Raw genomic sequence first — 24,960 nt, 5'->3', positions numbered from 1 at the left:
ACTTTTGATACTTTATCGCCAGAATTTTACGAGTATCAAATGTGATTAATTATATTGAGAAACCTGTTAGTTCGAATACAGAAATTATGCAAGAAAATCTTATACGATTCTTATTCGATCACAGATATGATTAAAAACTTCGATTAAAAGTCAATCGGACCGAAAGCTTATAAATGCAGCTTTTCACTTTGTCTCACAGAATATACGATCCTACCAAAAACAGATTCTCTGTATAAAATCGCGCCAAGTACACGTTTAAAATTTTTTACAATTAAGACAAGATTCTTTTTACAAAAAAATGAATCAAATCGAAAAAATACCAAGTACCTAATATAATTCGAAATCATGGAAAACATTTTCATAGAATTGAACAAAAAATTGAAAAAAAAAAATTTCAATGTACTTGGTGTGCGTTACTAAATTTATTCAAGCAAAATTTTTAGAATTGATTTCGCATATAAATTATTTTCCAATAAAATTGAATGATATTCTTTTTTTCCAGTTTATAGGCACACCAAGTACATTGAAATTTTTTTTTTTCAATTTTTTGTTCAATTCTATGAAAATGTTTTCCATGATTTCGAATTATATTAGGTACTTGGTATTTTTTCGATTTGATTCATTTTTTTGTAAAAAGAATCTTGTCTTAATTGTAAAAAATTTTAAACGTGTACTTGGCGCGATTTTATACAGAGAATCTGTTTTTGGTAGGATTTGTCTTTTTTTTGTCGTGTTGATTGAGAATGATTTTAATCTACACTATTAGAAATCGAGTTATAATTTAAGACACGTGAGCCTATATTGTTTATAGTATTATTTTGTAGAAACAATAAAATTGTTTGTTAACAACTATAGTAATTTTGTACTGCTAAATATCATAATCTGATTAATCAATTTTTATAAAACAAGGAGCTGCAGTTGTTTAACGACAGTTCCCTTTAAAGTTAACGTCAAATATATACGTCAACGTCGGACTTTTTCCCTAATAGCACAGTTTGCTTGAGCAAAAGCTTACTGTACAAAAGTTTCGTTGAATTTTTCGTCAAATTTCCGTCACTTTCGGACTTTTCCGTTTTTGACGACAATTTATACACAACTTGCTATACAATTTGAGGTAAATTTACTACCCGAATTAGAATGCAAATTCACTTCAAAAGGTGACTAGAAAAAAATTTTTCGTCAATTTTCAGGCAAATTTTTGCATCAATTTATTGTTAATTTGAGTTAAAAAATTGTAAAGTAATTTTTTACCGTAAAATTGTAGACAATTTTATGTATAAATTTGCTTACCGTCTGAAGTGGTATGAATGAACATTACCGACTTTTTTGTGTAGTCAAAATTTACCTCTAAATTGAGGAAAAATTAACCGCAAATTTTTCTTTCCAACTTTTGCTGTCAAATCGCCGGCAAATTCGGACAAAAAATTTCAGGCAATTTCAATGTCAAATTACAGTCAATTTCAAGCTAAAGTGGCTATTAGGGTTACTGTCAGGCAATGACGTTAAGTTGATTAAAAGTTTCATTTTAACCCTGAAAGCCACCTGAACCGCAAGTTAATTTCAAGCTACTGCCGTATTCTGAAGCCAACTTAAAAAAGAAAGCATTATCCAGCCAAGCTTGCCAGAAACTTTTTCGTTAAGGTAGCCGAAAATGTTTCACTGCAGAACTTACTGAGTAAGGTGTGGCTATCAGGGTAATTGTTGTCAATAATGGAAAAGCCTCAAGTTGACGGATATTTCACAAAAAATTCAAGGAAGTGGTTACGTCCTCAGTGGCCTCAAGTGCCTCCATCTGTCAATCAATTAGTTAACTTGAAAAACATAAATAGCTTGTATACAAGCTGTCGTCAGTAACGAAAATGCCCGAAATTGACAGATATTTGACGAAAAATTCAAGAAAACTTTTATTCTAGTTTTGCTGTCAAATTGTCGGCAAATTCGGACAGCAAACTTTAGTAATTTTAATTGTCAAATTTCCTGAAATTCGCTGCCCAAATTTGTCGACAATTTGACAGCAAAAGTTGAAAATATAAATTTGCGGTTAATTTTTCTTCAATTTAAAGGTACCCTGATAGCCAAGTTGGCCGCAACTTGTCGACGACCTACTGCCGCAACCTGTCGCCAGATTGGCCGCAAAAGTTGGCATTTCCATAAGTTGTCGGCAACTTTCCGAGGAACTTGTCGACAACTCTCAGCTTGTGTAACTGTTGCCGACAACTTGTCTACAAGTTGCTCAGAAACTTGGTGACAGGTTGCGGCAGTAGATTGTCGCCAAGTTTTTGAGTAACTTGTAGCCAACATGTAGTCAACAGTTACACGAGCTGAAAGTTGTCAACAACTTGTCGTCAAGTTGGTTGCAACTCAGGTACACCAACTTTCTGATTAGAAACTCTGGCTATCAGGGATAACTTTTTACGAAAAAAAAAGTCGTTAATGTTCATTCTTACCATTTGAGAAGATGAGCAAATTTATTCATGAAATTGTCTACAATTTCATGGTAAAAAAATACTTATCAATTTTTCCAGTCAAATTAACAATAAATTGACAAAATTTGCCTGAAAATTGACAACTTTTTTCTAGTTAACTTTTGAAGTGAATTTGCATTTTAGTTCGGGTAGTAAATTTACATCAAATTCAATAGCAAGTTGCCCACAAATTGACGTAAAAAATGGAAAAGTCTAAAGTTGACGAAAATTTGACGAAAAATTCAAGGAAACTTTTGTAAAGTAAACTGTTGCTAAAGCAAACTGTGCAATAGCACACTTTTTATAGGGTATATTTCTATACTAAATCTTACTGACCCTAATAGCACACCCTAATAGCCACTTTAGCTTGAAATTGAAGTACCTCGACATTGAAATTGCCTGAAATTTGCTGCCCAAATTTGCAGACAATTTGACAGCAAAAGTTGGAAAAACAAATTTGCGGTTAATTTTTGCTCAATTTAGAGGTAAATTTTTACTAGAAAAAAAAAGTCGGTAATGTTCATTCTTACTATTTCAGAAGGTAAGCAAATTTATACATAAAAATGTCTACAATTTGGGGGTGAAAAAATACTTTATAAGTCAAATTAACAATAAATTGATGTAAAACTGCCTGAAAAATTTTGTTTAGTCAGCTTTTGAAGTGAATTTGCATTCTAATTCGGGTAGTAAATTTACGTCAAATTGTACTGCAAGTTGTATAGACATTTTATGTATAATTTGCTTATCATCTGAAATGCAAAGAACGAACGTTACCAACAATTATTTTCTATAAAAAATTACCTCTAAATCGAGCAAAAATTAACCGCAAATTTTTCTTTTCAACTTTTACTGTTAAATTATTGGCAAATTCCGGCAGGTAATTTCAATGATGTCAAGTTACAGTCAATTTCAAGCTAAAGTGGCTATTAGAGGAGTTAATTTGCAGTGGAGGTGACTATCCGGGTAAATTTCATATCAAACTATAGTAAAAAATATAGACTGGAGCTCCACTGGTGGCGAAAAAATTAATTATTGCTATAGAAAAACATATATCATTTACTGAATCATGGCATTTCTTATAAGTTTTTATTCTCTGGCAGTGCCCTTTTCGCATGAAAAAAATTGTAAAATGATTAAAAATGGGGGTGCTATAGTATATGCTGGCCTAATTTCATTATTTAAATTAGTTCTCATTACTAAAATGGGTAAAGTTTCATAATTTTATGACGAACAATCAATCATCTTTCGACTGAAAAAGGAATTTTCTAAAAATATTGTTTTTTAAAAAAGTTTTTAAAAATTGGAGCTAAATACCGTTCGGTCTACGGTATAGAGACACGGCAGGCTCGCGCCATGACACTTCACACATATACATGTGTGTTTAAACGTGTACTTGGCGCGAGACACTACCGTGTCTCCTGATACCCTATTTTAGTAGAAATTTTTTTTTTATATATTTTCTTAAAATAAATTATAAATGATCATTTGTTCAATACAAATTATTTATTTTTTCTATGTTGTTAATTATCAAGTTCTAAGAAACATTTTTAATCTATAGTAGGGGAGGGAAGGGCAAAACGGGGTAGGAAATACCAAGTTTTCGAGGACTCAAATACACTAAATCTTTTTTTTTAATGATATTCAAAGTAAATAGAAAAAATTTTCAGTTAACGTTAAAAAAAAAATTTTTCATTTTTGCGGGCAAAATAGGGTACCCTCTAAAGAGAATAAAAAAAAAATTCTGGATTTTAAATGAATTTGATTGAGTCAAACTTTTTTGCAAGTAATTTACATGAAGAAAAATTATATTTTACACGATTATTGGATACAAAAAAAGAAAAACACATTTTTAATAGTTTTTATCATAAAACAACAGACATTAATGATAACTGAAAATTTAATATAATTAATTTTAAGCAACAAAATTTAGATTATTTAAGAAAATTTTTAGTTAATTGTAAATAACTCACGACTTGTGAGAAAACTCGAAAATTTTCTCGGAGATAAGTTATAGGAAATAGAATGCTCTACAAAAAATGTCCTACAAAATTTTCCGATAAAGTTGATGGTTGCGTCAAAAAATTTAAAAAATATAAAAATTTATCGTCAATCTTACTGTAACTTCGAATAACTTTTGAAAAATAAAAATATCGAAAAATTATAAAAGACCTTTTTTGTAGAGCGTCGAATTTCCCATAAGAATATGTCGTAAACATTTAAAAGTATAGGTCCCACCGTGAGCTACAAAATTCCAAAGCTTAAAAAATAAATTTTCCCATTTTATTTAAACGGGAAATAGAAAATTTGGATGCGGCAGCTGTTAATATTAATATTAAGAGCTCAAACTTTCACATTATTTTTTCTCGTCATTTCATCGCTTCAGAGTGACGAAATTGATCAAAAAACAAAAATTAAAATATTAATGCCAAAATGGCCTATAACAGTAAGCATATGCCTTTTTAGCATTAATAAATACAACTACTCAAACCTCACTGAAGAATTTCGAAATTTTTTTTTACTTTAATTTTTTCCCTTAGTATATTTAAATTTGAATTCACGGGTTTAACTTCATGGTAATATACTTTTTTTTTATATGCCTTTTTGGCATTAATGATCATTGTGCCTATAAGCAAAAAGGCTTATGTATATCTATAGGCCTTTTTGGTTTTTATTTTTTTTATTATCAAAATATTCATTTCAAATCATTTCTAAGCGATTGAGCAAAAAAAAAATTTATATGCCTTTTTAGCTTTATGGTAGATCTATATACATCTTTCTATATAGTAGACTCGGCCAAAAAAATTGACTATTTTTTTTCATAGCTATATCGAGAATATTATTCAGAATGACAAAAAAAAAATTCATGAAAGTTTGAGCCTTTAATATTTATTTTAAGAGGTCTGTCATCACTATTTTTAATTTTAATTCAGAATTCGATGTTTTATGTCAGAACTGCTAAAACATTGCAGTAAAAAAAATTAATTTCCACTTATTCTTATGTAAAATTAAATTCCCTACAAAAAAGGTTTGATTGCAAATTTTCGTCAGACAGGCTGTTTCCGATTAATTATAAGCTTAATAAATTAATATATATTTTTTCGATTTAACATTTCAACTTTTGAATTTTGTAACTGCCCGATGAAAAAAGATTTTATACAATTGTATAGAATTATATATAGACTATATATAATTGGATAGAAAAAATGGCCCGATCCAATTGTATACAATTTGTATAGAAATTGTATACAATTTTATACAAATTGTATACAATTCTATGTATTGCAATTATATAGAATTGTATATAATTATATAGACTTGTATACAATTTGTATAGAATTGTATACAATTCCTATACAGTTGTATACAATTGGATCGGGCCATTTTTTGTATATAATTTTATACAATTGTATAAAATCTTTTTTTATCGGGTGACGAATCAATAAATATCTATAAAAAAGACCATGACAGATTCTGTAAGGAAATTTAATGCTCTACAAAAAAGGTCTCTTAACATTTTTTGCTAAATTCACTCCTTCGAAAGTTATTCAGGTTATTAAAACCGTTTTGACTCAACTTCAACCTTGAATAACTTTTAAAGGAGTAAATTTAACAAAAAATTTTAAGAGATCTTTTTTGTAGAGTATTAAATTTCCTTCAAGAATCTGTCGTGGTCTTTTCTAGATATTTATTGATTCGTCAGTTACAAAATTCAAAAGTAACAATGTTAAACCAAAACAATATATCAATTTATTAAGCTAAATTAATCGAAAACGGCTTGTCTGACAAAAATTTTCAATCAGACCTTTTTTGTAGGGAATTTAATTTTACATAAGAATAAGTGGAAATGAATTTTTTTTACTTCAATGTTTTAGCAGTTCTGACGTAAAACATCAAATTATGAATTAAAATTAAAAATAGCGATGATAGATCTCTTGAAATTAATATTGAAGGCTCAAACTTTCATGAAATTTTTTTTTGTCATTCTGAATAATATCCTCGATATAGCTAAGAAAAAAAAAATAGTCAATTTTTTTGGCCCAGTCTAATATACAGCATATGCCTTTTTGGCATTAATGATCATTGTGCCTATAAGCAAAAAGGCTTATGTATATCTATAGGCCTTTTTGGTTTTTATTTTTTTTATTATCAAAATATTCATTTCAAATCATTTCTAAGCGATTGAGCAAAAAAAAAATTTATATGCCTTTTTAGCTTTATGGTAGATCTATATACATCTTTCTATATAGTAGACTCGGCCAAAAAAATTGACTATTTTTTTTCATAGCTATATCGAGAATATTATTCAGAATGACAAAAAAAAAATTCATGAAAGTTTGAGCCTTTAATATTTATTTTAAGAGGTCTGTCATCACTATTTTTAATTTTAATTCAGAATTCGATGTTTTATGTCAGAACTGCTAAAACATTGCAGTAAAAAAAATTAATTTCCACTTATTCTTATGTAAAATTAAATTCCCTACAAAAAAGGTTTGATTGCAAATTTTCGTCAGACAGGCTGTTTCCGATTAATTATAAGCTTAATAAATTAATATATATTTTTTCGATTTAACATTTCAACTTTTGAATTTTATAACTGCCCGATGAAAAAAGATTTTATACAATTGTATAGAATTATATATAGACTATATATAATTGGATAGAAAAAATGGCCCGATCCAATTGTATACAATTTGTATAGAAATTGTATACAATTTTATACAAATTGTATACAATTCTATGTATTGCAATTATATAGAATTGTATATAATTATATAGACTTGTATACAATTTGTATAGAATTGTATACAATTCCTATACAGTTGTATACAATTGGATCGGGCCATTTTTTGTATATAATTTTATACAATTGTATAAAATCTTTTTTTATCGGGTGACGAATCAATAAATATCTATAAAAAAGACCATGACAGATTCTGTAAGGAAATTTAATGCTCTACAAAAAAGGTCTCTTAACATTTTTTGCTAAATTCACTCCTTCGAAAGTTATTCAGGTTATTAAAACCGTTTTGACTCAACTTCAACCTTGAATAACTTTTAAAGGAGTAAATTTAACAAAAAATTTTAAGAGATCTTTTTTGTAGAGTATTAAATTTCCTTCAAGAATCTGTCGTGGTCTTTTCTAGATATTTATTGATTCGTCAGTTACAAAATTCAAAAGTAACAATGTTAAACCAAAACAATATATCAATTTATTAAGCTAAATTAATCGAAAACGGCTTGTCTGACAAAAATTTTCAATCAGACCTTTTTTGTAGGGAATTTAATTTTACATAAGAATAAGTGGAAATGAATTTTTTTTACTTCAATGTTTTAGCAGTTCTGACGTAAAACATCAAATTATGAATTAAAATTAAAAATAGCGATGATAGATCTCTTGAAATTAATATTGAAGGCTCAAACTTTCATGAAATTTTTTTTTGTCATTCTGAATAATATCCTCGATATAGCTAAGAAAAAAAAAATAGTCAATTTTTTTGGCCCAGTCTAATATACAGCATATGCCTTTTTGGCATTAGGGACGCGAATTGTTTTTCTGATAATTATTATTATTATTGTTATTATTAAATATTAAATTAAAAGTTAAATAAATAAATTACACCGGCACACAAAAAAAAATAAGTTCTCTGTACTTTTGACGGGACCGATTTATTCCCATGTATTTTGACCCGCTGAATCTGAATCCGAGGTCCGTTTAACCCGTACACCCTCAGATTTTTAGAAAACTTTAAAAAACCTCAAAAATACACAAAATCGACCGTTTTTTAAATTTATAAATTTTTTTAACCCTAACTAAGCATGATTTTTATGTATTTCGGTCCTCCACATACTAACCTGAAGTTTGTTTAAAACATTAGCCATTTAAAGTCTGAGTAAATTCCAAAAAACCCCAAAAAATTGCAAAAAAGCAAAAAGATTCTTAGTATTGTAATGAAAAAAATTTTTTGAAGCATATTAAAATTTTTTTATGTTTTAGGCCAAAATATTTTTTATATATATATCACAGATCGAACAATATGATTTCTTTTATTTATTTCGATTTAAAAATTGATTTTTGTTATACCAAATTTTATTTTTTTCGATTTTTTGGGAATTTTTGCCATTTATTTAAAATTTTAGAGATATCTAAGCCATGGGTGTTCGATAATTATATGTGACAGATAAACATACATGAAAATAATTTTTTATTTAGCCCTATAAAATTTTTTTCATCACAATACTAAGAATTTTTTTGCTTTTTTGCAATTTTTTGGGGTTTTTTGGAATTTACTCAGACTTTAAATGGCTAATGTTTTAAATAAACTTCAGGTTAGTATGTGGAGGACCGAAATACATAAAAATCATGCTTAGTTAGGGTTAAAAAAATTTTTAAATTTAAAAAACGGTCGATTTTTGTGTATTTTTGAGGTTTTTTAAAGTTTTCTAAAAATCTGAGGGTGTACGGGTTAAACGGACCTCGGATTCAGATTCAGCGGGTCAAAATACATGGGAATAAATCGGTCCTGTCAAAAGTACAGAGAACTTATTTTTTTTTGTGTGCCGGTGTTATTAGAATTGGATGATAATTTCGTAAAGTTAATTTGTGCACATGCGTGTACACTCATGACTGCAGTAAATGCCTATACTCAACGGTTTTTTTTGCATATATTAACAAGAGGCTAATTTCACGGTTCAGTTGTTAATTTTACGCGGGATCTCTCGTAACAAAGCCGGCGTCTCGTCTTGTTTATTATCGAAAACATTTTAAAGTAACAGAGTGTGGAATAGTTTTGATTGATATCTATTTAAATATAAAAATCAAATAATTAAGAATTTTTAATTATTTATTGTGTTAAAAATTTAATAAATATTTAATATGGAGAAAGGTTATATCACGTTTGGTGAACATAATATTGTTTACGAATGGAAGATTGATAAACTAGATCGTTTTTACGATGGATTCGAGGATAACTATAAATTTACTTTTAATTCTTCAGAATTTTCAACAGGAGCTAAAATGAATGATAAATGGTCTATTTGTTTAGATGTAATTACTCAATTTAATGTACATAATAATCCTCAAAGTATGGCCATTCTAGATGTTAGTTTGAATTCAATGATTGATGTCGATAATATAAATATAAAATATTCAAGTATTATTTTGGATCATAACAAAAAGAAATTATTGATAATGAAGCGGCACTTGCTGCTGACCAATGGTAGAACTTCAATTTATGCGTTCTCATCTTCACTTTTGAAGAATAAAGATAAAAATTTATCCGACAATACTTTCACAATATATCTAGACCTCACTGTGTACGACACTCCTCAAACAACTTGCCAAACACGTAAATTAAAAATTCCAAAATGTCAAATGGCTCACGATTACACAGAACTTTACAACACTAAGATGAGTAGTGACGTTATCATAGATGTGCGTAACACAGAATTCCCAGCTCACAAAATTATCCTGATGGCACGAAGTCCTGTTCTCGCTGCAATGTTTTCTCATGATATGATTGAGAAAAAAGAAAATAAAATATCTATACCAGACGTTACTCCGGAGATCTTCGAAAAGGTCTTAAAGTATATCTACACTGATGAAGTTACTGATCTGGATGCGGATGCTAAGCGCTTATTAGAAGCCGCAGACAAATATCAGCTACGGTCGCTTAAAGATATTTGCCAAGAATCACTCAGTGAAACTCTAACTGTTGACAATGCACTAGAAATAATGACTTTAGCTGATCGTCACAGCGCCAAACATCTATTGGAATTTACAAACAAGTTTATGGAATTAAATATCAAAAAGATTATCGAGAGTCAAAACTTCAAAGAATTTAAAAAATCAAATCTTCCTTTAGCATTTGAATTATTGGAAAAATTTTCAATTCTCAAGTTGTGAATTAACTGATACACGTGCCTATGGGTACGTACTTAATTTAAATTTTTATTCAACACTATTTTTATTTACTTATTATATTTTTCATATTTCCAGGCAAATTCACCAGGTGATCAACAAAAACAATCGAAACTCAGTACAATAACATGATGCTCAACAATATTCCATAATTTAAATTCTATATAATCATTATTCAATGACTTTAAATATAATCTTTTATGATTACAAGTCATATATTTTCTATTCTGAAATATCAGTTAATAATTACTCAGTTATCTTTTCCATTTTTACTTATTATTATTATTGTTTATATTTTTCTATCTAAAAATATTGATGTAATCCCATAAAATATAATAAAGTTTTTCATATCATTAATTACCTTTTCATTTATTTTTTCGAAAATCCCGCCATTTTTACGCATAAAGTGGCGCTAATATCGTTTGTTTAACTGACGCTTACTTGTACCCTGAAACAAAATGGAAGATAAGAGCTGTTCACACATACAATTCACTGTAGTGTATCTCGGTTTTTAAAGCGTGTGTTGACATCTAAAAATAAAACTATATCAATAAATTTTATAAATTAAACATAAAGTTAATTCTATAAAACTGTCTAGTTAATTAACTTCCAATTTTTTCTACACTAATCTTTCTAATAACAAAGTTTTAAAAATGGAAAGAGGTTATAGTTTGGCAAAGAAACACAAAGTTTTATATGAATGGAAAATAAATGCTATCAGTACCTATCTAAATGCTCCTGTCACTGAAGACGGCCTTGTTTTGAAATCACCAGAATTCTCGGCTGGAGCTGAAATTAACGATAACTGGTATATTAGCTTGAATTTTAAAAAAAGCAAACTGTGTGTGTGTCCGAATTTCATATCAATATTTCTTTATAATTGCACTGAAAACGAAATAACACCAGACGCTGTATTTTTTATTTTAAATAATGATAGTGAAAGAGTATTGATTAGAGACTTCAAAAAAGTATACAAGTCACAGCAAGCCTGGGGTTTTGAAGAATTTTTAGAAAAAGAAAGATTACAAAGGGAAAAATTTGAGTTGATTCCTCATGATATTTTAACAGTAGGTGTTGAAGTCACTGTTTACGATGAATGCACTACAATCACAACTAAAATTCCATTTAACGATTTAAAAAGTCAGATGGCACATGATTACGGAGAGCTTTACAACTCTAAAATAGGCAGCGACGTTGTTGTGAAGGTGGGTAATAAAGAGTTCCAAACTCACAAAATTATTCTGATGGCACGAAGTCCTGTTTTAGCTGCGATGTTTTCTCACGAAATGATTGAGAAGAAGGATAATCGATTAACAATAATAGACATTAGCCCAGAAATATTTGAAAAAGTCTTGGAATATATTTACACTGATAAAGTGGCTCATCTTGATTATGACGCTGACGATTTGTTAAAAGCCGCTGATAAATATCAGCTGGAAACTTTAAAGCAAATGTGTCAAAACTCGCTCAGCAAATCTCTAACTGCAGAAAATTCGGTGAATATGATGACTCTGGCGGAACGCCACAATGCCAAAGAGTTATTGGAATATGTCAGTGAGTTCATGGTTGTTAATGCTGAAGAGATTATTGAGACCAAAAACTTCAAAGAGTTGGAGAAGTCAAAATCATCTTGGGATTTGATGTTGTTTAAAAAATTCACGATGTTGAATTTGGCTAAAAATGAAACTAAAATTACTCATTCGAGTTAAAAATTGTAATTTGTTATTTTTCTCTAATTTGTTATTTTCATTTTATTATTTTGATAATTTATAAATCTTTACTTTTTTTTAGATCAAGTGAATCGAAGTTTAAAATAAAAGTGTACCAGGTTCAGATATAAAATCTCGATTTATATTTCAATGTTATTTCTGACTATTTTTATAGAGAAAACATTTTCATAAATTTTTTTCTATGAGCTCAAATATGTTTATATTTATTTTGTCAAATAATGCGGTTGAGTTATTTAAAGATGTCGGCTTACTGATAGCATTGAGGCGTAAAAGTTATTGCTTACGATATTATTTTAATCGGAACACGATATGGAAACAAAAAACGTCACCATTTTCAACTGGAATTACTTATTACTGATAACATCATCTCATGTTTTTTGTTATTTAATATATTATATAAACAAAATATTGTTAAATAATTAAATAAAAATTTCAAGAACTTTAAATTTCCATAAAAAAACAAATTTTTTAATGATTATCGCATCCTGTTTGCCCAGTAAGTATAAAGTCCCCATGGCAGAGCGCTGAGTCCCACTTGCGAATTAAAAGCGGGGGTATATGGTAAGTAAATGTAAGTTGAGTCTGGTAGGATTGAAATGAAACTCATACTGGGATGATAAACTAATCAAAATCTCTAGCACTCCGCTTTCATAATAAATATAATAGAAGCCGTAATCTCATGTGTAAAGTTGTTAAGTTTAAGTGCAAAAGTAAAGCCGTCAGTAATATTTTCATTTTGACTGTTACATGCATTTTGTAATAGTTAATAGTATATTGTACAACTAGTGCGGTAAGTTGTCGATTGCCCACGAGAGCAAAGTTGAGCGCACGAACGAATTGAGTGTGCTCATTTGCTCGTATAGGGTAATCGACAACACTGCACGAATTGAACATACTTTTTTTTTATTATTAATGCGAAATGAGTACTATTCTAGTGCTCGCTGTTTTGTTCGCCATGTAGCTTTTTGCTGATTCAACTGTTGCCGCAACATTTTCGTGGGTTATACGATAATCTGCATGCGTCAAGTAAATTTGAGTGCGACAAGAATGGGTTGCGATACTATTATCAACGTGGGTGATAAATAATTCTAGACTCACAAAACCATTTTAATGGCACGGAGTCCCGTTTTAGTTGCAATGTTTTCTCATAATATGATTGAAAAAAAAGAAAATAAAATATCTATACCAGACATTACTCTAGAGATCTTCGAAAAAATCTTAAACTATATTTACGCTGATCAAGTAATTGATCTAAATGAGATTGCGGATGATTTATTAGTATAGTTGCAGACAAATATCAGCTACGTTCGCTTAAAGAAATGTGCCAAGAATCACTGAGTGAAACTCTAACTCTTAGAAACCCTGTCGGAAATTGTTCGGATTTTTCTCTGAAAAACTCTGAAAAAGTCTTTAGAACTTTGAAAAAGTCTTTAGAATTTTAGAACTGAGTTTTTCAGAGAAAATTCCGAAAAATTTCCACCAGGGAATGCATTAAAAATAATGGCTTTAGCTGACCGCCATAGTGCCAAAGAGTTATTAGATTTCACGATTCGTTTTATGGCAACAAAAATTAAAGACTTTATCGAAACTCAAGAGTTTAAAGAATTCAATCAAATCTTGCTGGAGCGTTTGAATTAATAAAGAAGTTATCATCTTATCAGTAAAAAGACAACAATTTACTAATACTAATTCTAAAATTGTGTGTATTCAATCAAACTTTTTTACTCAACACTATTTCAATATATTTTTTAAATTTTTTAATACTTTCAAATAAACTAACAACGAATACTGGAATTACATACAAGTTGATGCTCAATAACTTTTTTATTATTTAAAAATTAATAATAATTTATTATCTTAAATATCTTTAATAATTATTACAAGTTTTTCATATTTGATGCGCACGTTTACTTCTTGTTACGGTTGAATTTAAAAAAAAATATTCAAAGTTATCGATACCAACGGGTGGTAAAAAGTTTATTACTTGTCACAGGATAACAAAACATTGAAAAAGAAATATCACCGGAAGTTCTTATAAAGATAATATTTCCTCATGTTTATATTATTTACTATATATTATCAATGACTATTTTTTAAAAATAATATAATAAAAACTGTGACAAAAATATGTGAAAATAAACTTTTTAAAAATCAACGCGCAGATTTTATTTACGCGGTTTCTCATGAGCGCGCCACTGACGGTATTCTCTACGTTTGTCAAGTTGAAGCGGGATACCAGTCGTCATTGTTTTACATTTATTATTTATTGTTGAATAAACTGTTCTACTAATAAGCATAAAAAATAATTAAAAAATTCTTATCTGATAATATAATTCGCAACAAAAATAAATAGTTTGAAAATTTTGACATATTGATAGTGTTGAGAGTTAAATAATTATTTGCAATGGAAAGAGGTTATACTACAATAAATAAAAATAATATCGTTTACGAATGGAAAATTAATGACATGGATATTTTTCTCAATACTGCTACTAAATTTACACTTAAATCTTCCGAATTCTCATCAGGATCTAAAGTCAAAGATACATGGTGTATTAAATCTATCTATGAGTGTGAATGTAGCAGACATCAGACAATCGAAAAGTTCAACAATCGATATTTCTGCGAAAAAACGATTTAAAAAATTTTAAGACTCGGAAATGTATTCGTTTTCAAATTATCTTTACACGGATTTTATTCTTTTTTTCTTACTTTCTTTTTTGGAGCTATAATTTTTAAAATAAAACTTTAATGAACATTTTCAGAAATATATATCAATAAAAAAATATCAAATTAACCCATTTACATTCTTTTTAAACGAACTACAGATGACTTTTTTTTTTTTTTCAATAAAATTTATAGAATTTATATTAAGCTGTATCTATTTAAATAATGACTAAAATGAAAAAAAAAAAAAATTCATCTCTTCATTTCATCAAAATCTACAGATGAATTTTTTTAAATTATTTTTAAAATTTTTATTTCATAAGTTATTAATTTTTTTCTCATCCGACAAATTTTTATAATGACATATAGCTACGAAAAATGTGGTTTTATCGATAAAAAATAAAGGAAACATGTTTAATTTTAAAAAAACTACAAATGAATTTTCATATTTTTTTTAAATATAGATATATATATTTATATAAATTAAAAAAACTATATTTTTTATATATTAAATTCTTTAAAAGCCATTTAACCATCACAAATAACAAGTTAAATTATTTATAATCTTATTTTAAGCTAAAGACCATTTTTTGGACCCTTTTAGAACATTTTTTTAAAAAATATTATACAATATTCTGATTCAATTAAGAAATTAATAATTATATACATATATACATTAGGGTGAGCCAAAAAAACCAACCTATCGAATTTATGTCTTAAAAAGGAACTATATATCGAGAAAAAATTCTCCCATTGGGCAAAATTTTTAGCTCAATTTTAAAAGGTGTCGGTAGCTATTTGAAATTTCCCATTTAAAAACATGCAAAAAAAATTTTTTTGATTAAAAATATTATAACTTTTGAACCGTGTGAGATAAAAATTCGGCTCTAGAATATTCTTGTATGGCATTAAATTTCTTTAAAAAAAAGTCTTAGAAGTCGAATTTGTAAACTTGATATTTCGTATACTAACAGGCTATCAAAGTCTAGAGTAAACAGAATCATACAAATTTAAGGCTTTATTATTAAAAATATCAATACTACGAGAAAATTTGTTCAACATGTAGTGCAATGAAATCACCAACAATATCCACGTTGTAACAAATAATATTTTGTTATCGATCACAATAAAAGAAAAGTATTTGGAAAATCCAAATACCTTAAATTTGTATGATTCTGTTTACTCTAGACGTTGATGGCCTGTTAGTATACGAAATATCAAGTTTACAAATTCGACTTCTAAGACTTTTTTTTAAAGAAATTTAATGCCATACAAGAATATTCTAGAGCCGAATTTTTATCTCACACGGTTCAAAAGTTATAATATTTTTAATCAAAAAAATTTTTTTTGCATGTTTTTAGATGGGAAATTTCAAATAGCTACCGACACCTTTTAAAATTGAGCTAAAAATTTTGCCCAATGGGAGAATTTTTTCTCGATATATAGTTCCTTTTTAAGACATAAATTCGATAGGTTGGTTTTTTTGGCTCACCCTAATGTATATATGTATATAATTATTAATTTCTTAATTGAATCAGAATATTGTATAATATTTTTTAAAAAAATGTTCTAAAAGGGTCCAAAAAATGGTCTTTAGCTTAAAATAAGATTATAAATAATTTAACTTGTTATTTGTGATGGTTAAATGGCTTTTAAAGAATTTAATATATAAAAAATATAGTTTTTTTAATTTATATAAATATATATATCTATATTTAAAAAAAATATGAAAATTCATTTGTAGTTTTTTTAAAATTAAACATGTTTCCTTTATTTTTTATCGATAAAACCACATTTTTCGTAGCTATATGTCATTATAAAAATTTGTCGGATGAGAAAAAAATTAATAACTTATGAAATAAAAATTTTAAAAATAATTTAAAAAAATTCATCTGTAGATTTTGATGAAATGAAGAGATGAATTTTTTTTTTTTTTCATTTTAGTCATTATTTAAATAGATACAGCTTAATATAAATTCTATAAATTTTATTGAAAAAAAAAAAAAAGTCATCTGTAGTTCGTTTAAAAAGAATGTAAATGGGTTAATTTGATATTTTTTTATTGATATATATTTCTGAAAATGTTCATTAAAGTTTTATTTTAAAAATTATAGCTCCAAAAAAGAAAGTAAGAAAAAAAGAATAAAATCCGTGTAAAGATAATTTGAAAACGAATACATTCCCGAGTCTTAAAATTTTTTAAATCGTTTTTTCGCAGAAATATCGATTGTTGAACTTTTCGATTGTCTGATGTCTGCTACATTCACACTCATATCTATCTTTGATTCTAGAGAATATGTAGACTTTAACTTGTGTTTAACAAGTGATCATTACGATTTGAATACAAAATTTTCCTTTTTTCTTTTGGATAGTGAGAAAGAAAAAGTTTTTATAGTAATAAAATACTTTTCTTTAAATAAAGGTGAAGGAATGTATTTTTCGTTAAGCAAAAAAATTTTATTGGCTAGTGCAGATAAATATTTACCTGATAATACTTTGACGGTGTGTCTTGATCTCACTGTGTATAACACCTCTATTACAACTCCCACAAAACTTTCATTTAATGTTCCAAAACATCAAATGGCTCACGACTACACTGAATTGTATAACTCTAAAATCGGTAGCGATATTATTATAAATGTGGGTGATACTAATTTCAAAGCTCACAGAAGTATTCTAATTGCGCGAAGTCCTGTTCTATCCGCAATGTTTTCTCATGATATGATTGAGAAGAAAGAAAGTAAAATATCAATACCGGACATTACTCCAAGGGTATTCGAAAAAGTTCTTGAGTACATTTATACCGATAAAGTAACTGGTCTGGATGAGATTGCTGATGATTTGTTAGAAGCTGCGGACAAGTATCAGTTACAGTCACTTAAAAATATTTGTCAAAAATCGCTTAGTGAAACTTTGGATCTTGAAAATGCATTTGAATTAATGATTTTAGCTGATCGACATAGTGCTGAACCTCTGTTGGAATTCACCACCGATTTTTTGGTCAAAAACATAAAAAAAAATCACATTGACATTCAAAATTTTGAAAATTTTGAGAAATTACACTCTTCCTTAGCGTTAAAACTGTTGAAAAAATGTTCATTTCCTAAAAAAGAAGATGAAGCTAGTGTTACTGATGCAACTTCCAAATAGTATGTATTTGAACGTTTACTTTACTCAACTGCATAACAGTATATTTTATTTTTCTATTTTCAGATAAACAAAACTCAGATAACATCGAGTATTGGAACTAAATAAAACTTAGAGCTCAACAATATCATAATATATCATTTAAAAACTAATTCAATGTTTTTTAAAATTTTTACTAATTATTACAATTATTTTATATTTGTTTTTATGAAAAATTTTCAAGTGATTTCGTAAAGTAAAATAAAGATTTTTATACCGTTGATTATTTTATTTACTTCCATTAAATTAAAATCCCCGTTATTTTCGAATATAAAGTGGCGCCAATGTGGATCCCATACAAAGTCGCCGAGCTTCGAAATTTTCCCATAGATCGGCCGATGCCTGGATTGCAATGATTTGCCAATAAATTTCTAAAAATTTGAGTTTCCTCATAATATTTTGACAGTAGGTGTTGAAGTCACTGTTTACGATGAATGTACTAAAATTACAACTATTGTTCCGTTTAAAGATATGAAAAGTCAAATGGCACATGATTACGGAGAACTTTATAACTCTAAAATAGGCAGGGACGTTGTTGTGGAGGTGGGTAGTAATAAACAATTCCCAGCTCACAAAGTTATTCTCATGGCACGAAGTCCTGTTTTAGCTGCGATGTTTTCTCACGAAATGATTGAGACGAAGGATAATCGATTAACAATAATAGACATTAGCCCAGAAATATTTGAAAAAGTCTTGGAATATATTTACACTGATAAAGTGGCTCATCTTGATGATGACGCTGACGATTTGTTAAAAGCCGCTGATAAATATCAGCTGGAAACTTTAAAGCAAATGTGTCAAAACTCGCTCAACAAATCTCTAACTGCAGAAAATTCGATCTATATGATAACTCTGGCCGAACGCCACAATGCCAAAGAGTTATTGGAATGTCAGTGAGTTCATGGTTATTAATGCTGAAGAGATTATTGAGACCAAAAACTTCAAAGAGTTGAAGAAGTCAAAATCATCTTTGGATTTGATGTTGTTTAAAAAATTCACGATGTTGAATTTGGCTAAAAATGAAACTAAAATTACTCATTCGAGTTAAAAATTGTAATTTGTTATTTTTCTCTAATTTGTTATTTTCATTTTATTATTTTGATAATTTATAAATCTTTACTTTTTTTTAGATCAAGTAAATCGAAGTTTAAAATATAAGTGTACTAGGTTCAGATATAAAATCTCGATTTATATTTCAATGTTATTTCTGACTATTTTTATAGAGAAAATATTTTCATAAATTTTTTTCTATGAGCACAAATATGTTTATATTTATTTTGTCAAATAATGCGGTTGAGTTATTTAAAGATGTCGACTTACTGATAGCATTGAGGCGTAAAAGTTATTGCTTACGATATTATTTTAATCGGAACACGATATGGAAACAAAAAACGTCACCATTTTCAACTGGAATTACTTATTACTGATAACATCATCTCATGTTTTTTGTTATTTAATATATTTTATAAACAAAATATTGTTAAATAATTAAATAAAAATTTCAAGAACTTTAAATTTCCATAAAAAAACAAATTTTTTAATGATTATCGCATCCCGTTTGCCCAGTAAGTATAAGGTCCCAATGGCAGAGCGCTGAGTCCCACTTGCGAATTAAAAGCAAGGGTATATGGTAAGTAAATGTAAGTTGAGTCTGGTAGGATTGAAATGAAACTCATACTGGGATGATGAACTAATCAAAATCTCTAGCACTCCGCTTTCATAATAAATACAATAGAAGCCGTAATCTCATGTGTAAAGTTGTTAAGTTTAAGTGCAAAAGTAAAGCCGTCAGTAATATTTTCGTTTTTACTATTACATACATTTTGTATAGTTAAAAGTGTTAAGTATTATTTTTTTAATATCATTTTCTACAACAAAATCATATAAAGATTAATTTTTTAAAAATTAACGTGCCCATTTTATTCTATGTCTCTTTTCTTTTACGTTGACATTTAAAAAAGCGAATACACCAAACTCAATATAATAATTGGGGCGTGTTCAAAAATACACTCTGGAGGTGAAAAATTAGCTATCCAGGTGTGATTAGTAACTTTGTAATGTTAAATCGCACCTCTGGTTCGACTAGAGGATATTTCTAAACGCAGGAGTTGAATATTTCTCTTCCAGAGTGTGTTTCTGAATACGCCCTTGTTTTTCGGTGTTACGCAGCGTAATGCTCAGTAGCGCTGCGTGTGCATATAAATTTTTGGTTTGTAATGTTAATGTGAAGTAACCAGTGCGGCCAGATCACTGATCTGAATAGTAACTATTCAGATCAGTGACGCTAGAAGTTCAAAATTTTAAAATATTATTACGCATTGTGCTGCCAGATCGTGCGATATTTTTACCCCTTCCCGTGGTGAAATAGCTTGGAGTGTAATGGCAGGAGGGGGTAAAAATATCGCACGATCTGACAGCACTGATAAATTATACGCAGTTGCTCACGATTCTCATGAGCGCTTAACTGACTATATTCTCTACACTTATTGTCACATTTAAGCGGGATAACAACACCCAGTCCATTTTGGAATCAATCCATCGAGCACATTAAAAGTTATCCAAAAAAAACATTTTTGAAAAAATTTTATTTTTGGAATATCTCTGAACGAGCCCTACCGATCAAGCTCAATTTTTTTACAGCTTCAAGATATTGACAAGCCGCGTCGAATGACACCTTAAAGTTCAAATCGGTTCATCCGTTCAAAAGATACAGGAATTTACATGCGTACGTACGTACGTACATACATACATACACTCGGACATCATCGTGAAATTAGTGAATAGCTTCCTAGAACCTCAAAACGTTAAGATCTGATAAAAATTCGATTTTCGGAAATCGGACTGAAACCAATAAGTTCCCGAATTTTTGAAAATTTTCAATTTTCTTAGCGAGAAGTTAAAAATTACACCATCGAATTTCTCAGTTTGTCAGCAATTTTTATTTTGCTATGACAACGATTACTATGGTAACGATTGCTACGCCATCCGATATTAGCCAATCAGAGAAGCGCGTTTGGTAGCCAACGAGAAGAGAGGATTCGGTAAATTGCTAAAACGGAATATTTGAATAGGAGTTTCATAAAATCCGTTCTTAGTGAGCGTCTACGTTGAGAAAGGAATATGTATGCCAAATTTCAAGTCAATGAGACCTATAGTTGTCGAGATCTTGTGATGTGTTAGTCAGTGGTATTTCGCTTATATATATATATATATATATATATATATATATATATATATATATATATATATATATATATATATATATATATATTAGACCGTGTCAAAATAATTTTTTTTTTTTTTTTTCGATTAAACGTATATTAAAAGTTTCTTCAATAAAAAAAAAAAATTCTCCTAAAGTTTGAGCTCAATATCTCAAAAATTGAGCTGGCGCAAAGGGGGGTCTCCTTTCCCATTTAAATAACATTGTAAAATTTTTTATTATTTTATTTTTAAAATAACTGCACGAATAAATTTTTTTTTTAATTTTGCTCGCGACTATCGTATCGGAAATTTAATTCTCTACAAAATTGTCTATGTCCATTTTAATTCTAAACTCGACAGAAACGAAGTTACAGAGGGCCGAATAGGGGGAAAAAAATAATTAATGAATTAATAACAAAAAAAATTGATTATTTTAACTTATCAATTAATTAACTCAATATACTTCATTATTCATCAAAAATTTTTGAATTCAACATTATTTCGAATTAATAACAAAACAAAATTTACAATAAAACAGAATTAGTTATAATTATAATTAAAAAAGAAATTGAGTATAATTAATTTCTGTTTTATTGTAAATTTTGTTTTGTTATTAATTCGAAATAATGTTGAATTCAAAAATTTTTGATGAATAATGAAGTATATTGAGTTAATTAATTGATAAGTTAAAATAATCAATTTTTTTCTGTTATTAATTCATTAATTATTTTTTTCCCCCTATTCGGCACTCTGTAACTTCGTTTCTGTCGAGTTTAGAATTAAAATGGACATAGACAATTTTGTAGAGAATTAGATTTCCTATAAGATAGTCGAGAGCAAAATTGAAAAAAAAAATTTCTTCGTGCAGTTATTTTAAAAATAAAAAAATAAAAAATTTTACAATGTTATTTAAATGGTAAAGGAGACCCCCCTTTGCGCCAGCTCAATTTTTGAGATATTGAGCTCAAACTTGAGGAGAATTTTTTTTTTTATTGAAGAAACTTTTAAGATACGTTTAATCGAAAAAAAAAAAATTATTTTGACATGGTCTAATATATATATATATATATATTAGGGTGGTCCGTTTGGAACGACTATTTTTTTTTTTTCGCTCCCACTGAAAAATATTGTTGTAGACATTGAAAAAAAATTCTCTGAAAGTTTTAGCTCTTAATTTTAATTCTAAGTACTTTACATTTGATTTTGAAATTTTCCCATTTAAAATACATGGGAAAGTTGGGATTTTTTTTTTAATTCTCTATAAGTCAGCCGCATTTTAAGTTATCGGGTCGCCGTTTGCGGCATTTTTTAGGTAATTTGATACTCTTCAAAAGTCTCCTTAATAGTTTTACTCGGACTCTAATTGTTTTTTCTTTATTGGTTCTGAAAATAATTTTTTTAATAATAATTTGGGTTTTTAGTTAATATTAACTAAATAACGAAATTTACAGAAAAAGTCCAGATAACGATTTTTTAGGAAATTTTATTCGCTACAAAAAAGGTCCTTTTAGTTAAGTAGCTTAAGTTCTCCGTTCACGTGATATAGGGATTTTAGTAATTTTGTAAATTTTGATTCTTTTCTTTTTATCGAATAAAACTCAGCCCCATATTCACGTATCTTATCGGTTCAAAGTTTTCTTGGAAGAGAATTGTATGCTCTTTGAAAAAGCCTGTATGTGCTTAGCAGTACCTTCAACTACAGCCCTCGTCGAAGCCTTGAAAGTCTAATTTCCTACGAAATTAGTGGTTTTTTGTTGTTAACTTGTAAACGGTTGACTTTTGGGAAAAAAAGTACATTGCATTTTTTGTAGGAAATTTAGTCTTCTACAAAAAAGTTCTTACAATTCAAATCTCTAAAATCAATATTTAAAAAGATAAATGAACTTTAACTAAGTGAAATTCCAAATTTTAGCTAAATATCAAGATTAACGGTTTTATAATTAAAAACCATTTCATAAAACATGTTTTTTCGAACATAATCCATCTGTTAGGTTCCAAGGAAATTGAAAATTCGAACGAGATTCTTCAAATCTGTGTTTTAATCATTCAATTTTTGAAAAGAATTGCAAATGAGGTTGGTACTGAAGAACAATTTCAATGAATAATTACGGGCATTTTATATTTTATATAAATATACATTAATTGATACTTACCATCAGTTAATAACTGAATACATTTTTTATAGTATTGAACATTGACATTTAGCTAAAATTTTGAATTTTACTTAGTTAAAGTTCATATATCTTTTCAAATATTAATTTTAGAGATTTGACTTATAGGAACTCTTTTGTAGAAGACTAAATTTCCTACAAAAAATGTCATGTACTGTTTTTCCCAAAAGTCAACCGATTACAAGTTAACAACAAAAAACCACTAATTTCGTAGGAAATTAGACTTTCCAGGCTTCCACGAGGGCTGTAGTTGAAGGTACTGCTAAGCACATACAGGCTTTTTCAAAGAGCATACAATTCCCCTCCAAGAAAACTTTGAACCGATAAGATACGTGAATATGGGGCTGAGTTTTATTCGATAAAAAGAAAAGAATCAAAATTTACATGCTTTTAGCATGAGAAAACTTCAACGACGTTGTTCCAGTTCTTAAAACTGTTATTAAGAGCTCAAAATTTCACTGAATTTTTGTTTTTACATGTAAAACAAGATTTTTGATGGGGAACGAAAAAAAAAAAATCTTTGTTTCAAACGGAGCACCCTAATATATATATATTAGGGTGTGTCAAAAAAAAAATGATTTTTTTTTCTTTAGGTCTCATAGTCTCAAAAGTTTCTTTGGGACCTAAAAAAAATCCTCCTAAAAAATCAGCTCGATATCTCGAAAATTGAGCTGGCGGTTAACAAATTCATTTTCCCATTTAAAATACACGTAAAAAAAATTATTTTTCAGTTTTTCGAGGAAAAATTAATGAAAAAAATTTTTTTTCTAATTTTGACTCTCTTACCCTCATAGGAAATCTAATTTCCTACAAAAATGTCCCTGATAGTCATGCTCGTAACTATAATACAAAAAAAGTTACAAGCCTCCAAAGTTCGAAAAAAAAAAGATTTTTTTTTTACTTATAATTGTTGTTTTTACGCTATAGTTATTTAATTGGTGATATTTTTTTCGAATTTTAATTTGCAATCGTTTCCAGAAAATCTATTTTTCCGCAAGAAATTATTATTTTAGCATGCTCATAAAGTGAAAGAAAAAGAAAATTATTGAGCTTTCAAGGTGTAAAATAATTTAAAACCGTGACGATTAACTTTTTTTTTTTTACCTGTGTCAATCAGTCAATAAATTAGATTTTCTATAAAAGATTGCGAATTAGATTCAGAAAACAAAATATACCACCCATTAAATAACAATAAAGTAAAAACAATAATTATACATAAAAAAAAATTATTTTTTTTCGAATTTTGGAGGCTTGTAACTTTTTTTGTATTATAGTTACGAGCATGACTATCAGGGACATTTTTGTAGGGAATTAGATTTCCTATGAGGGTATGAGAGTCAAAATCGGAAAAAAAATTTTTTTCATTGATTTTTCTTCGAAATACTGAAAAATAATTTTTTTTACGTGTACACTGATAGAAGGATTTTTTTGTATTTAAAAAGATTTGTTAATATTTAATAAATAATTCATTAGAGGATAGGTCCTTAACAAATATTTATTAACAGTTAATAAATCATTTATTAGCAGCGATTTTTTTGTGCTAACCAAACACGGAGAAAAATGTTGGTTCAAAACCTACTAATTTTTATTATGCTGTCGACGAAACTTGAAACAGTAAG

At 28.2% G+C, this 24,960-nt stretch overlaps 4 protein-coding genes across 10 annotated transcripts in view; 3 read left to right on the top strand and 1 right to left on the bottom strand.

Moving 5' to 3' along the window:
* LOC130664951 (NPC intracellular cholesterol transporter 2-like) overlaps positions 1–24,960 on the bottom strand; it is a 30,221-nt gene that overhangs the window by 4,290 nt on the left and 971 nt on the right. The window contains exons 1-2 of one of the 4 annotated variants that reach the window (XM_057465154.1): positions 675–1,167; positions 64–210 (exon numbers count right to left, since the gene is read on the bottom strand). The exons of 1 other annotated variant lie outside the window; for it this stretch is intronic. The gene's annotated coding sequence lies outside the window, so the exon portion shown is untranslated. Of the gene's footprint in view, positions 1–63; positions 211–674; positions 1,168–24,960 lie in introns of those variants that run through there. 2 more of the 4 variants (XM_057465155.1, XM_057465153.1) reach the window with 2 other exon arrangements.
* On the top strand, positions 9,157–10,716 carry LOC130664949 (speckle-type POZ protein-like). Its single transcript, XM_057465149.1, has 2 exons — positions 9,157–10,392; positions 10,462–10,716. The coding sequence occupies exon 1, from the start codon at positions 9,340–9,342 to the stop codon at positions 10,366–10,368; it is 1,029 nt and encodes a 342-aa protein (XP_057321132.1). The 5' UTR covers positions 9,157–9,339; the 3' UTR covers positions 10,369–10,392; positions 10,462–10,716.
* On the top strand, positions 10,848–12,480 carry LOC130664948 (speckle-type POZ protein-like). The gene is made up of 2 exons (XM_057465147.1): positions 10,848–12,097; positions 12,175–12,480. The coding sequence occupies exon 1, from the start codon at positions 11,037–11,039 to the stop codon at positions 12,090–12,092; it is 1,056 nt and encodes a 351-aa protein (XP_057321130.1). The 5' UTR covers positions 10,848–11,036; the 3' UTR covers positions 12,093–12,097; positions 12,175–12,480.
* On the top strand, positions 14,143–19,417 carry LOC130664950 (speckle-type POZ protein-like A). 4 transcript variants are annotated; one of them, XR_008989489.1, is made up of 4 exons: positions 14,143–14,527; positions 17,153–17,929; positions 17,994–19,019; positions 19,097–19,416. XR_008989489.1 is itself a non-coding variant. In XM_057465150.1 (4 exons), coding segments are annotated over exons 1-3 (738 nt in total). In that variant the 5' UTR covers positions 14,164–14,517; the 3' UTR covers positions 17,995–19,019; positions 19,097–19,417. The 4 variants fall into 4 exon arrangements, 2 of the variants coding, with proteins under 2 accessions (XP_057321133.1, XP_057321134.1); XR_008989488.1 differs by having other exon boundaries at positions 17,072–17,929; positions 19,097–19,415; XM_057465150.1 differs by having other exon boundaries at positions 14,164–14,527; positions 17,203–17,929; positions 19,097–19,417.

This window comes from Microplitis mediator, chromosome 3 (assembly GCF_029852145.1).
Source record: "Microplitis mediator isolate UGA2020A chromosome 3, iyMicMedi2.1, whole genome shotgun sequence".
Taxonomy (NCBI): Eukaryota; Metazoa; Arthropoda; class Insecta; order Hymenoptera; family Braconidae; genus Microplitis; species Microplitis mediator.
Note: the sequence above shows the minus strand (reverse complement) of the source record. Positions and strands in the feature narration are given on the sequence as shown.

Excerpts from the sequence above, each read along its gene's own strand:
- LOC130664948 (XM_057465147.1), top strand. The coding sequence starts at position 11,037 with ATGGAAAGAGGTTATAGTTTGGCAAAGAAACACAAAGTTTTATATGAA.
- LOC130664949 (XM_057465149.1), top strand. The coding sequence starts at position 9,340 with ATGGAGAAAGGTTATATCACGTTTGGTGAACATAATATTGTTTACGAA.